We start from the raw sequence: 14,119 nt of genomic DNA, 5'->3' as shown, positions 1-14,119 counted from the left end.
GAAATAGACTGCGATGCGTAAGCCTTCTCTACCACATAGTGCCTGAAGAGGCAGTCCATGGATTTGATCTGAGGACATGCTCTCTCGTCTTTTTGTCCATGACTCACTGTTATTTAGTCTAAGTAATTTATCAGGATAAAACTGGCATTTCAGGGGCGCCTGGGTGGCACAGCGGTTAAGCATCTGCCTTCGGCTCAGGGCGTGATCCCGGCGTTATGGGATCAAGCCCCACATCAGGCTTCTTTGCTATGAGCCTGCTTCTTCCTCTCCCACTCCCCCTGCTTTGTGTTCCCTCTCTCTCTGGCTGTCTCTATCTCTGTCGAATAAATAAATAAAATCTTTAAAAAAAAAAACAAACAAAAAACTGGCATTTTATACCCATCCCTAGAAGATGAGAGCTCATGAATTCTCCAGGGAAAACTGTTCATACAAAAATTCAAGTCTTGGAGCATCATCCTAGTTCTATTATTTTCTTGTTTTTAGAAGATGCACAAAATTTAGAGCTATGAGGACATATAGGGATCAGAAAAATTAGAGGTGATTTTTTCTTTTCTTTTTTAAAAAATATATTTATTTTAGAGAGAGAGGAGAGAGAGAGAGAGAGAGCAAGTGCAAGGTGGAGGGAGGGGGGGCAGAGGGAGAAGGAGAGAATCTCAAGCAGACTCCCCACTTAGCACCCAGCCTGAGGCAGGCTCCAGCCCAGGACCCTGAGATCATGACCTGAGCCAGAATCAAGAGTCAGATGCTTAACTGACTGACCACCCCGGCGCCCCAGAGAGATGTTTTTTTCTTACAAACAGCGGGAAAAGCTCCTCTGGGACTGGACGTGAATCCTGCATCTGTGTGATCCCCCAGGAGGCACTGAGCCCTCCAGACGCCCTGGTTCTGCAGCTGCAGCCAGACCTGCCGGAGCTCTCAGTGATTTGCATATTTTCTCCAGAGCCCATTTCTGCTCCTCAGAATCCCATGAATAGGCTGCTCAGACTTTCGGGGCAAAAAAGAGCCTCAGGCAGGGCCTTGACTCGAACATGGGTGTCCTGACCGAGCTCCTCTGCCTTCTGCTGTCCTGCCTCCCAGGTGAGGAGGGGAGTGCAGGGGACACCCCCGAGATGGTGGGAGTCCTCTCCCCCTGCCTCTGTGGATCCCTGACCTTGGTCTCCCCTCCCCTCAGAGACCCAGGTGCTCTCAGGTTAGGGGACCAGAGCAGCCAGAATCTTCTGGCAGGAAAATGGAGTGGGACCAAGTAAGCAATGGTGACTTTGTGTTTTGCTTCCTTCCCAGCTGTCCGCGGGAGTACTAGGCTGATCCAGTCTCCCGCCTTCCTCTCCGTGTCCCTGAGAGAGAGCGTGTTCATCACCTGCAGGGCCAATGACAGCATCAGCGATTACTTGAGCTGGTATCAGCAGAAACCAGGCCAGGCTCCTAAGCTTCTCATCTATGACGCCGATAACCTAGGTTCTGGTGTCCCAGACCGGTTCTCTGCGATTCAGTCTAAGACAGAATTCATCCTCAAAATCAGCACAATAGAGGCTGAGGATGCTGCCAGTTATTACTGCCAGCAGGATTATACCCTCCCTCCCACCGTGCTACAGCCCTGAGCAAAAACCTTCCCCCTGGGCTGGTTGGCGGGGGAGGGCAGTGGTTCCAGCAGCTGCGCTCTGCTCTGTGCTATGTTCATTGTCGCAGGGGCTGCTTTGGGAGAAGGGCTTGCAGGGCTCAAGGGTCACGGCCTGCAAGAACTTTGTCCTTCAAAAGCTTCCTTTTTGCACTACATAGAACAACCAAACCTTCAGCGAATTCTATCAGGGAGGCTTCTTTTTTTGTTTTTTTTATTTTATTTTATTTTATTTTATTTTATTTTATTTTATTTTATTTTATTTTATTTTATTATATTATGTTAATCACCATACAGTACAGTATCAGGGAGGCTTCTAAGTCAGGCCTGCAAAGGACTTTGTCTGCAGCGTCGTCTTCTCTGAGAAACACTCTGCCGGGTTTTTGTTTTGTTTTAAGACAGAGAACCAAGCAGGAAAAGGAGCCTATATCCAAGAAAATATTCCTCCTAATCCTACTAATAATCATAATAGTAAGAATAGCAGTAATAGTACTGATGACGGTAAAGCGTGACAGTAATTACTCTGCCAGTTGCCGTTTGCTGAAGTCTTGGAGACGTGCTCTGTGCTCGACGCGGCACCAAGGCCTTACTCATCCAGAGCAAACAGTCACACAATCAGCCTCTAGCGACGAGAAATCAGGGGTTCTCCGAGCTCTGGTTCCTCAAGGCACCAGTGCTTTAGGGAAGAAGATGGGGGGAAAAATTATGATTTTCAGACTCCTAAGTCCTATTCCTTAATTAACTCATTCATTCAAAAAGTAGATAATATTAAATGCAGTCAAGTGAAATTCCTGTATATAAAGTGAAATTAAATATATACCTAGATGAATATACACATGATCATATCCTCCTTTAACTGCTACACAGTCTGGAGGGCTGCTGCCTCCAACATCCCAAAGGCTCCTCACGCCCCTTGCAGTCCCATCCATACTCCAGCCCCCGCCTAGCACCAGCGGCCACCAGGGCTCTGTTTCCTGGTCTTAAACTTCACATAAATGACATCAGACAGTATGTACTTTTCAGGTTCCTTTGACAACATGTTTTTCGAACTTCACTCGTGTTGTTGGTGTGGCCATAATTTATTCCTTTTTACAGCAGGAAAGTTCTCTAGTATATGAATCTATCACAATTCATTTTTCAATCTATGAGTTCTTCTAGATTGGAGGCTGTTATAAAGATTTAGGAACATTTTTGCAATGTCTTTTGTGGACTTACACACTCCCTTCCCTTGGGAACATTCCTCAGAATGGAAGTGCTGAATCATGTAGGTTTGGCTTCAGTAAACAATGGTCGTCTCTATTTCTGCCCCATCAACTGTGAGTACAAGTTCCAGTGCCTGTAAATCGTGGCATTACTTGGTGTTGCCACACTTTTTATTATAATCATATTGGTAGATCTTGAGTGGTATTGTAGTTAAAACGTAGATTTCCTTGATGAGTAACGATGTTGAGTAACTTTTCATATGTTTTTCATTAGCTATTTTGATATCTTGGGAAACACCTGTTCAAAACAGATATAGATGATAGATAGAGCGGTGAGAGAGAGAGAGATTATCTTTTGTTATATACTCTGAAAAGTATCTTTTGTCAAAAACATGCATTGGAAAATCTTCCCCAAGTTTAGGAATGTCTATTAACTTTCTTAATGATATATTTGAAAATAAGTTTCAAATCTCGATGGGGTCTAATTTATCCATTTTTTTTCACCTTATCTTTGTGTGTGTCTATGTGTGTTCCACATAATAAATATGTGTCTTATAGTGAAGAGAAGGGCCATATGCACCCAATGTTCATAGCAGCATTGTCCACAATAGCCAAAGCGTGGAAGGAACCGAGACGCCCTTCAACAGATGACTGGATTAAGAAGCTGTGGTCCATATATACAATGGAATATTACTCAGCTATCAGAAAGAACGAATTCTCAACATTTGCTGCAACATCTGTTTGTTTTGTTTTTTAGATTCGACATAAAAGTAAATCATATGGCATTTGGCTTTCTCTGTCTGACTCATTTCACTTAGCAGAATACCCTCTAGGTCTAACCACACGGTCACAAATGGCGAGATTTCATTGTTTCTTATGGCTGAGTGATATTCCATTGTATGTATGTACGACCTCTTCTTCATCCATTCATTCATTGATGGACACTTAGGTTGCTTCCATATTTGGCTATCATAAATACTGCTGCAGTAAACATAGGGTTACATATTATCTTTTCAAACTGATGTTTTCATTTTCTTTGAATAAATATCCAGTAGTCGAATTACTGGATTGTATGGTATTCCTATTTTAAGTTTTTGAGGAAACTCCATACTGTTTAAACTCCATACTGTTTTCCCACACTGGTTGTACCAATTTACATTCCTACCAACAGGACACAGGACTCCTTTTTCTCCACATCCTCACCAACACTTGTTACTTCTATCTTTTTGATCCTAGCCATTCTGACAGGTGTAAGGGGATATCTCACTGTGGTTTTGATTTGCGTTTCCCTGATGTGATGTTGAGTGTTGAGTGTGTTCATGTGCCCATTGGCCATCCCAGGTCTTCTTTGGAAAAATGTCTATTCAGATTCTTGTCCACTTTTAATCAGATTATTTGGATCTTGGTTGTTGAGTTGTAAAAGTACTTTATGTATTTTGGATATTAGCCCCTTATTGGATGTATCATTTGAAAATATGTTCTCCCATTTAGTAGGTTTCCTTTTCATTTTGTTGATGGTTTCCTCTGCTGTGCAAAAGTTTTTCATTTGGTAAAGTCCCAATAGTTTATTTTTGCTTTTATTTCCCTTGTCCGAAAAGACATACCTAGAAAAATGTTTCTAAGACTAATGTCAAAGGGATTATTGCCTACATTTTCTTCAAGGAATTTTATGGTTTCAGGTCTCACATTTAGGTCTTTAATCCATTTTGAGTTTATTTTTGCCTGTGGTGTAATAAAGTGGTCCAATTTCATTCCCACACATGTGGCTTTTTCCTTTTTGCAACACCATTTGTTGAAGAGACATCCCCATTGTGTACTCTTGTCTCCTTCGTCATAGGTTAATTGACTATATATGCACAGATTTACTTCTGGGCTCTATTCNTGTGTACTCTTGTCTCCTTCATCATAGGTTAATTGACTATATATGCACAGATTTACTTCTGGGCTCTATTCTGTTCTATTGACCTTTATGTCTATTTTATGCCAATGCCATACTGATTTTGTTGCTGTAGCTTTGGAGTATAGTTTGCAATCTAGGATTGTGATACCTCTAGCTTTGTTCTTCTTTCTCAAGATTGCTGTGGCTACTCAGGGTCAAACTTTTAAATAGAAGTGTAAAATGAGCCTGGAAAAAGCTAACGAACTAGAAATGTAGCAGGGAAACAGAAAGATCATTTAAATATGTCCCTCCCACCTCTTGGGCAGCATAGATTGTATCTCTATTAGTTTTGCTCCAAGCACAGACAATCTTTCATGGCACTTTGCTCACATGAGAGGTCATACGCCCCTCCTGCTGGCTCTCTCCATATGGCTGCACCCACAGGGGATTTGCATATTGTCCCCTAGGGAGGACCTTCCCTTGCCAGTCTGAGATAAAAGATCAACTCTCCACTTGTCTTTACCCACCAGGACTCATCCCTTTCACTTGTCAGAATGAGGTTCCCTGCTCAGCTCCTGGGGCTTCTCATGCTCTGGTTTCCAGGTAAGGACAGAATGTCCGAAGAGGAAGGAAAATAGCGTTGTCAGGATGAACTCTGAGGGCACCACTGTTTACATAAATTCTGTTTGCCTGTGAGATGGATACGTCTTGCCCTCTGGGATGTGGCATGTGACCTTTAGCTCTGTGAGAGAGGAACATTCTCAAAGTTAAAGGACCTTTGTGTACTCTGGAAGAGGGGGATGGCTTGGGTGACCTCCAGAGATGCCTTTATGTCTTGCACACGTCTGGTTCTTTTTTGAAATCGGAAAGTTTTGAGTTCTGAAATAGAATCCCTTAAAAAGCATTTTAGTCTGAAACAAATTATGAAAAATTTCCACAATTATGAAAAATTATGAAAAAAATTTCACAGTTTGCACATAACCTTGCCTTTTCTCTTCTTACTTTAGGATCCAGTGGGGAGGTTGTGATGACACAGACCCCTCTCCCCCTTCCTGTCACCCTTGGAGAGCCGGCCTCCATCTCCTGCAAGGCCAGTCAGAGCCTCCTATACAGTAATGGATACATTTACTTGTATTGGTACCTGCAGAAGCCGGGCCAGTCTCCGCAGCTCCTGATCTACTTGGTTTCCAATCGTCACTCTGGTGTTCCAGACAGGTTCAGTGGCAGCGGGTCAGGGACAGATTTCACCCTGAAGATCAGCAGGGTGGAGGCTGAGGATGTGGGAGTGTATTACTGCATGCAAGGTACACAGGATCCTCGCACAGTGGTTCAGCCCTGAACACAAACCTTCTTGCATGTCATGGCCCAGCTGCCCACATGTGGTGTTTGTCAGGGGAGCAGACACAGCAGATTCTCTCGGTCAGTGTAAGAGGAAGTCGATGGGGAACTCAAGGGAATAGTTGAAGCTGCAGGGTCTGGACCCTGAGGGCCTCGGCTGCACCCCAGCACCCTCCTTTATGGCCCTGTCAGCTGAAACAGCCTGGGCATGCCATGCCTATGAGGGACAATGGGTGAGCTTGGAGCCACCGNGGGAATAGTTGAAGCTGCAGGGTCTGGACCCTGAGGGCCTCGGCTGCACCCCAGCACCCTCCTTTATGGCCCCGTCAGCTGAAACAGCCTGGGCATGCCATGCCTATGAGGGACAATGGGTGAGCTCGGAGCCACCAGTCAGGACAGAGGGAAGAGCTGAATGAAAGTTCCTCTGATCCTCTCTGCCTTGTGTACTGTTGGATGTCAAACTCAGCGGGAAAGCCAGACAAGTGAGGTCATTCTTGGAAATACAAGTGAAATTCATGTTGGTGTTTGACAGTTTTGAGCACCTGGGGTTGTATGGAAGTGTTGAATCGCCATATTGTACATCTGAAACTAATATTACACTGTATGTTTACTGCAATTTAAGTAAAAACTTTAAAAAAGAGAACAAAATCTAATACTGCTAAAAGGAACAAAAAGAGTTACTTCTGACAAGAGAGGACATTTTCACAGAGGAATTTTATCGTCTGCTTTTAAAATAAGGAAGCAAGATCCCTCCTTTCCCGAGGGCAGACAGCACCACACGAACCACTGCTTGTAGCCAATGGGACTCTCGTTCTTCCCAATGAGATCTGGTCAAAATAACCCTCCCCAGTTTCCTCCTAACCCCTTATTAAAAATGACCTCTCTTTGTCTCTTTGGACTGGCTTAGGATTCATCATAGTTACTTGTCCTCTCCTATTCTTGAATAAACTCATTGTATTAATAAAATACTGGTCGTTTTACTTTTAAATTTGTCCTACTCCTAAACAACATCTCCCCAAGTTTCCCCTACCCCTACCCCTCCAGTGCCTGGACACCTCATTCCACTCTGTTTTTTGAGTTCAGCTTTTTTAGATTCTACATATAAGTGAGGTCATAGAATGGTTGTCTTTCTCTGACTTCTCTCGCTCAGCATAATGACGTCAAGGTCCATCCAATTGGTCGCAAATGGCAGAGTGTCATTCTTTGTCATGGCTGAATAATAGTCCATTGTGTACATATACCACACCTTCCTTATCCATTCATCCACCGTGGACACTTAGATTGTCTCCATATCTTTGGTATTGTGAATAATGTTGCAATGAACATGGGAGTGCCGATCTATGATAACTGATTTCTTTCAGGGAGCTTGAAAAGATAAGATTTATTACTCAGGGTTCCTTGAGGGTCATGTCTTGATATTTATCAGAGAATTATGCTGGCCTGATGTCACATCACTGCTGTAGTCAAGGATGTCTGGAAAGAATGGAAATCACAGTAGCAAGTAAACTCCAATTGTTACATGTGGTGGTCACTATTAAAAGATAAGCAATTCAATGATAAGGACTCCTGGCTTTGGCAGATTATCAGGCTTTAGAAGAAACATAACTGATGGATTAGATGCAAGTTATTTTGGAAGAACATGACTGGACCTTTTGAAATAGGCCAAGATTGAATATAATGGCTTTCCATTATTTGGCTTTATTATAATTGCTTTTCAAGTGAATTCTTATCTAGCCCTTACTGAGCAGAGAATGCTCAATAATGAAGATGATCCAACATGACTTCAGTCAGTCACCTTTCCTGCCTCTCCCAGGGAGAGTCACGAACAAGTTTCATGGAGGGTCATGCATGGGCCCAATAACATGAATTTCAACTAACCAGGTCTCACGTGGCTACCGGAATTGCAAGCATTCCACTTGCCTAGGACAATGACTACTCCTGAACCCCTAATATTGTGCCATCCATCAAGGGATCAGAACAAGAACTGGTGTGAAGTTGATTATACTGGGCCAGCAGGACTAGACAGCTCTTCCCCACAGTGATACAGCCCCGGGTAGTAACTGTCCTCCCAGGCTGCTTGTGTGGTGAGGGTCATGGGTTACAATGGCTACACTCTCCCTTGTGGTCTGTTCAGAAGTGCATGGTCTATTTCAGGGAAGCGTTTCAGGGCTCCAGGTAAAGGCCTGCAAGGGACTTTAGTCTTGCAAGAACTTTCTTGGCCACATGAAATCTGCTATTCATTCTAAAATGAGTTGCAGTTTACAGAAATCNGGCCTGCAAGGGACTTTAGTCTTGCAAGAACTTTCTTGGCCACATGAAATCTGCTATTCATTCTAAAATGAGATTCCTGGGTAGAGCCTGCAAAAGGCTTATGGTCTTTGAATAGCTTCTGTAGAGAAGGTGTTTATTAAAGGCAAAGAAATGGAATAAGAAAATGGAGCCCATATTCAATGAAATAAAAACAATGGTACACCAATTATATTGCCAGTTGCAGTTTACAGAAATCTTGAGGACTTAACTATACGTAAATACTGTACAAAGGACTTAATCATCTAGTGTGACTCTTCTCAAAATTCTCCTGTATAGATGNGCTTAACCGCTGTGCCACCCAGGCGCCCCGCAGTTTACAGAAATCTTGAGGACTTAACTATACGTAAATACTGTACAAAGGACTTAATCATCTAGTGTGACTCTTCTCAAAATTCTCCTGTATAGATGAGAAATCAAAGGCTCTCAGAGCTCCAGTTGTTCAAGGGACCAGTGCTTGTAGGGAAGAAGGTGGACAAAGAATCTGATACTTCGACTCTCTAATTCCTACTCATGAATTAATCCATTCATTTAAAACATGTGGTCCATATATACAATGGACTATTACTCAGCCATCAAAAAGAACGATTTCTCAACATTTGCTGCAACATGGATGGGACTGGAGGAGATAATGCTAAGTGAAATAAGTCAAGCAGAGAAAGACAATTATATGGTTTCACTCATTTATGGAACATAAGAAGTAGGAAGATTGGTAGGAGAAGAAAGGGAAGAAGAAAGGGGGGTAATCAGAAGGGGGAATGAAGCATGAGAGACTATGGACTCTGGGAAACAAACTGAGGGCTTCAGAGGGGAGGGGGTGGGGAAATGGGATAGGCTGTTGATGGGTAGTAAGGAGGGCACGTATTGCATGGAGCACTGGGTGTTATACGCAAGTAATGAATCATGGAACTTTACATCGAAAACTAAGGATGTACTGTATGGTGAACTAACATAATATAATTTAAAAATATTATTAATAAAAAAATAAAAATAAAACAAGTAGATACACATAGACACGGTACAGTGTGTGCAGTGACTATGAAGGGTAAGCGGATGAATAGAAACGGACACACTCTCCTATAGTCACTCCTCACACCCAGAGACCGTCTCCAACATGCCGAAGGCTCTTCATGCTCCTTCTCTGTCAGTTCCACGTTGCTTCCACCACCACCACCAGAAGCCCCCACTGTTCTGTTTTCTATCGAAATTGATCCGATTTTCCCAGTTCTTGGACTTCATCACGAGTGTCCACGCACTATGGACTGTTTGTTGTCTTGCTTCCCTCCAGCAACATACGTGTGAGCGTCACCTATGTGGTCAGTGGGGCAGTCATTTGTTCCTTTTTACTGCAGAATGATTCTTTTATCCAAATAGATCACAATTTATTCATTTCTTAATTATGCAGTTGTTTTCAGTTTTTATTTTTTGTTTTTTAATGATTTGTTTATTTAAGAGAGAGAAAGAGAGGGCAGTGTATGCATTTTGTTATCAACAAATAAAGATATTTTACTTCTTCCTTTCTGTATTTTGTAACTTTCTCTTTCTTCTTCCTGTTTTTTTTTTTTCTTCCTTTATTGCACTGTCTAGGACCTGTAGTATAATTTTGAATAGAAGTGATGATAGTGGACATTTCAGTCTTTTTCACAACATAAGGGGTAAAATGTTCAATAACTTTATCACCGAATATGATATTTGCTCTAGGATATTGATAAACACTTCATGAGAAAAAGGCATTTTCATTATTGGTGTCTTGCTGAGAATTTTTATCAAAAACAGCTGTTGACTTATTTTCAAATGATTTTTCACTACTACTGAGATCACTTAAGAACAAAGAAAAGGTCTGTCTGCAAGATAAATATCTTTTTTTTTAAAGATTTTATCAATTTATTTGAGAGAGAGAGAAAGTACAGCCTGATGTAGGGGCTCGATCCTAGAACCCTGAGATCATGACCTGAGCCAAAGGCAGACACTTCACCAACTGAGCCACCCAGGCACCCCTAGAAGATAAATTTCTGATCACCTCCTCAATCTATCCCAATCCAGTGATGCACTAAGATGTCGATCACACTGGGAATGGAAAGAAAGTAATAAGACCACTGGCCTCCCTTTTGCTTCCATCATTCTTGTGCCAAACACCATCTCACTGAATCTAGGTGAATAATGGGGAGGGAGGACATAGGAAGCAAATGTTGTGAGCACAGGACAGAAATGCTTCCCTCAGGGGGAGCTCCAGGCATCTTCTGCCACGACCACCTGGGGATGGGTTGTTCAAGTGCAGAGGAGAGGAGGCCAATGGTCTCAGCAGCTGGAAGCCCCAATGCCCCTCCCCCAGCTGCTTTGCATGCTCCTCCCAACCCACCCTGCTGTCCAGAGCCCATATCAGTGCCTGGGTCCCTGCTCTGGGGGAGATCTGTCTCAGTTAGGGCACAGAGTGAACCATGGAAGCCCCAGCTCAGCTTCTCTGCCTCCTATTACTCTGGCTCCCAGGTGAGAGGAACAGGGGGTGATTCTGTAAGTCAGTGAAAACTGTGTTGTTTGGTCTTCACCCTTGGCACCGTTGCTTAGCAAGAACACAATTAAGGCTCAATATAGATGAACAAAATCCTGAAGACAGTGGTTAAGATGTCAATTACGTGGCTGACTTTTCTGTTTTATTTCCAGTCTCAGGTTCCACGGGAGAAATCGTGATGACACAGTCTCCAGCCTCGCTGCCTTTGTCTCCAGGAGAAAAAGCCACTTTCAACTGCAGGGCCAGTCAGAGTGTTAGCAGCTACGTAGCCTGGTACCAGCAGAAAGCTGGGCAGGCTCCCAGGCTTCTCATCTACCACGCATCCAGCAGGGCCACCGGCATTCCAGACCGGTTCAGCGGCAGCGGGTCGGGGACCGACTTCACCCTCACCATCAGCAGCCTCCAGGCTGAAGATGTTGCAGTTTACTACTGCCAGCAGTATAATAGCGGGTGCCCACAGTGATTCCACATGAGACAAAAACCTCCGTCAGACCTCGATGATTATCTCATTTTACCAGGTGCTTCCTTTATAAGCAGCTGCTGTGGAAGTGCCTCCATCTCTATTCTGTTCGGAAATACGAAGGTTCTGGAAAGTAACTCCATGACAAGACTTGAAGTCTGGTTCCTGGATTTTCCCTCAGACTGAGCTGCTCCACCAGTTCCAGAACAATTTCACCACCAAAGGCATCAGGTCAGATTCATAGGAATGGACACCTCTAATGGTCCTGGCTGGTGTAATAAGACAACCACATGGACAACAAAGAAGGATTGGAAGGGAAGAATGAAAACTATCGTAATTCTCAGATGAAAAGATTGTATGCGAACAAAGTTCAAAACAATTTACAGAGAAACTAATAGAAACACCAGGAGAAATAGGTCATCTCTGGATTCAGAGTCAACATGCAAAGGTCAGTGTGATTTCTACATAAAGGAAATGGATGCTTAAAAATTAAAATCAGAACACATATCATTGACAAGTGCCTCGAATTCATCCAATATTTAGGAAAAATCACAAAATTGTTAATAATAATTAATAACAGAATATTATTCAAAGAAAACAAAACCTGTAAATGGAAAGCCAGATTATGTCCAAGGATTGAAAGCCTCAGTATTGTGAACATATCAATCCTATCTTCCCCCTTCAGCCCAAATCTGTGTAGGTGCTAGAAAATTCTTGCCTTGTAAATCTCAGTCCCAAGCGAGGGAAATTTCCTCCATCCCCGTTCCTAGCAATGATAAAAACTCAACACTCTATTTCATGGAAGGCAGCCTGGATTCCTGGTGCACAGCCTGCTCTCTCCAGGAGTCCCTTGTATGACTATAAACACCCTCTCAATTTCTCATGGTATGTGGGGTACTGTCAGCCTCAAATTAATGCCTCTTAATTGGAAAAGGGGTCCATCTCACCTCCATAGAAAAACCATAAGACATAAATATTGAAGGAAACAAGAAAGAAGGAAAGCCCATAGAGACAAGATCTGAAGAGGTAGGGACTGAGGAACTTCCAAAATTGAGCACAGACTGAAGGAATTCTATGAACTCTCAATAAGATAAACGTCCCTTCAAAATTATACTGAGTCCCATCTTACTACCAGTGCTGAGAAAACACACACAAAATGGGGGAAGAGGAGAAAAACAGAGAGGATAAAGGTAATTCTTATACAATAAGGTAAATTATCTTTGAAAGAGCAGCAAAGAGAAAGCGACACAACTCTTAACATTGGATGCCAGGAGACGATAAAATAAAGTATTTTTTTTGAAGGTGTAGGAAGAAAGTATCTGCCGATTTAGGATTCTATACAAACTATCTTTTACAACAGAAGACAAAATAAATAGATTTTACAAAAACAAACACATATTGAGTCATCAGAAGACCAACATGAATAGAAATCCTACAAAGACTTTTTCAGGGAGAAGAAAACGAAGATCAAACACAAGTTCAGAGATTTCAAAAGGAGTGAAGAAAAGTACAAAGGTAAATATGTGGGAAAGTCTACATAAATTTTGACTGTCTAAAATCATAATATCTTGTGGTGTTTACACTGATGTAGAATTAAAATATACAGCCAATTAAAACGTGGACCCATGCTCAGAAGGCACAAGGTTATAATTCAGGTTAGAGTTTTTAAGAGGCATGCATTTTCTGGAATGTGGTTGGGTACTAAGGCATATAAAGACAGGACAAGCCAAAGACACATGCCCTTACTCTCTAGGATACTCACAGTGTAAGAAAATAATACAAGATTTAAAAATGTATNATAAAGACAGGACAAGCCAAAGACACATGCCCTTACTCTCTAGGATACTCACAGTGTAAGAAAATAATACAAAATTTAAAAATGTATTTAGGGGGGCGCCTGGGTGGCACAGCGGTTAAGCGTCTGTCTTCGGCTCAGGGCGTGATCCCGGCGTTATGGGATCTAGCCCCACATCAGGCTCCTCCGCTAGGAGCCTGCTTCTTCCTCTCCCACTCCCCCTGCTTGTGTTCCCTCTCTCACTGGCTATCTCTATCTCTGTCGAATAAATAAATAAAATCTTTTAAAAAAATGTAAAAATGCACAATTACTGCAACCACACACCGAATCAACNCCTGCTTGTGTTCCCTCTCTCACTGGCTATCTCTATCTCTGTCGAATAAATAAATAAAATCTTTAAAAAAATGTATTTAGGAAAAATGCACAATTACTGCAACCACACACCGAATCAACACCACATGAATTGGCATGAAAAAGATTACATAAAGATACGTAAAACTGCATGGCAAAATATTACACATTAAACCAGATCAAAAGCCAACTGAAGACTATGGTAAACTATTTTTAATGTATTATATATAAATAAAGCATCAATATTCTAAACCAGAAGAACTTTTTAAAATACCCTAATGGGCAAAGCATCAAAATCTATATAGAAACATGAAAAAAAGAAGAAAGGATTCCAAATAAAGGCATATAAATAGCCTTTAAGTATATATAGAAAATTTCATCTCAGTAATCATTAGAAAAATGCAAATCATAACTACTTTGAGATGGTATTTCAAATCTATCAGATTTGAGAAAATTAAGAACACATGAAGCACGTATTTAGACAAAGTTGTAGGGAAAGACACACTCTCATTTATAGCTCCTGGCACTGGAAACTTACACGATACCTTCAGAGAAGAATATGACAAAATTATATGTGTGTTAACCATTTGACCTATAATTCCATTTCTAGGAATTCCTGGAGATACACCTACAAATATGACGCACAAGGTTATTCACTACAGC

The 14,119-nt window shown here is 42.1% G+C and overlaps 2 gene segments (V, D, J or C); both read left to right on the top strand.

Annotated features, from left to right (window-relative positions):
- Window positions 1-668: 668 nt before the first annotated feature.
- Window positions 669-3,369, top strand: LOC105240715. The segment is given in 2 exon segments: window positions 669-1,077; window positions 1,282-3,369. Coding segments are annotated over 2 exon segments (366 nt in total).
- A 7,395-nt stretch (window positions 3,370-10,764) lies between these two features.
- Window positions 10,765-14,119, top strand: part of LOC100481011 — a 92,721-nt gene continuing 89,366 nt past the window's right edge. The window contains 2 exon segments of the V gene segment in view: window positions 10,765-10,828; window positions 11,009-11,303. Of these exon segments, the coding sequence occupies window positions 10,780-10,828; window positions 11,009-11,303 (344 nt within the window).

The sequence above is a fragment of the Ailuropoda melanoleuca genome, chromosome 4 (assembly GCF_002007445.2).
Source record: "Ailuropoda melanoleuca isolate Jingjing chromosome 4, ASM200744v2, whole genome shotgun sequence".
Classification (NCBI taxonomy): domain Eukaryota; kingdom Metazoa; phylum Chordata; class Mammalia; order Carnivora; family Ursidae; genus Ailuropoda; species Ailuropoda melanoleuca.
Note: the sequence above shows the minus strand (reverse complement) of the source record. Positions and strands in the feature narration are given on the sequence as shown.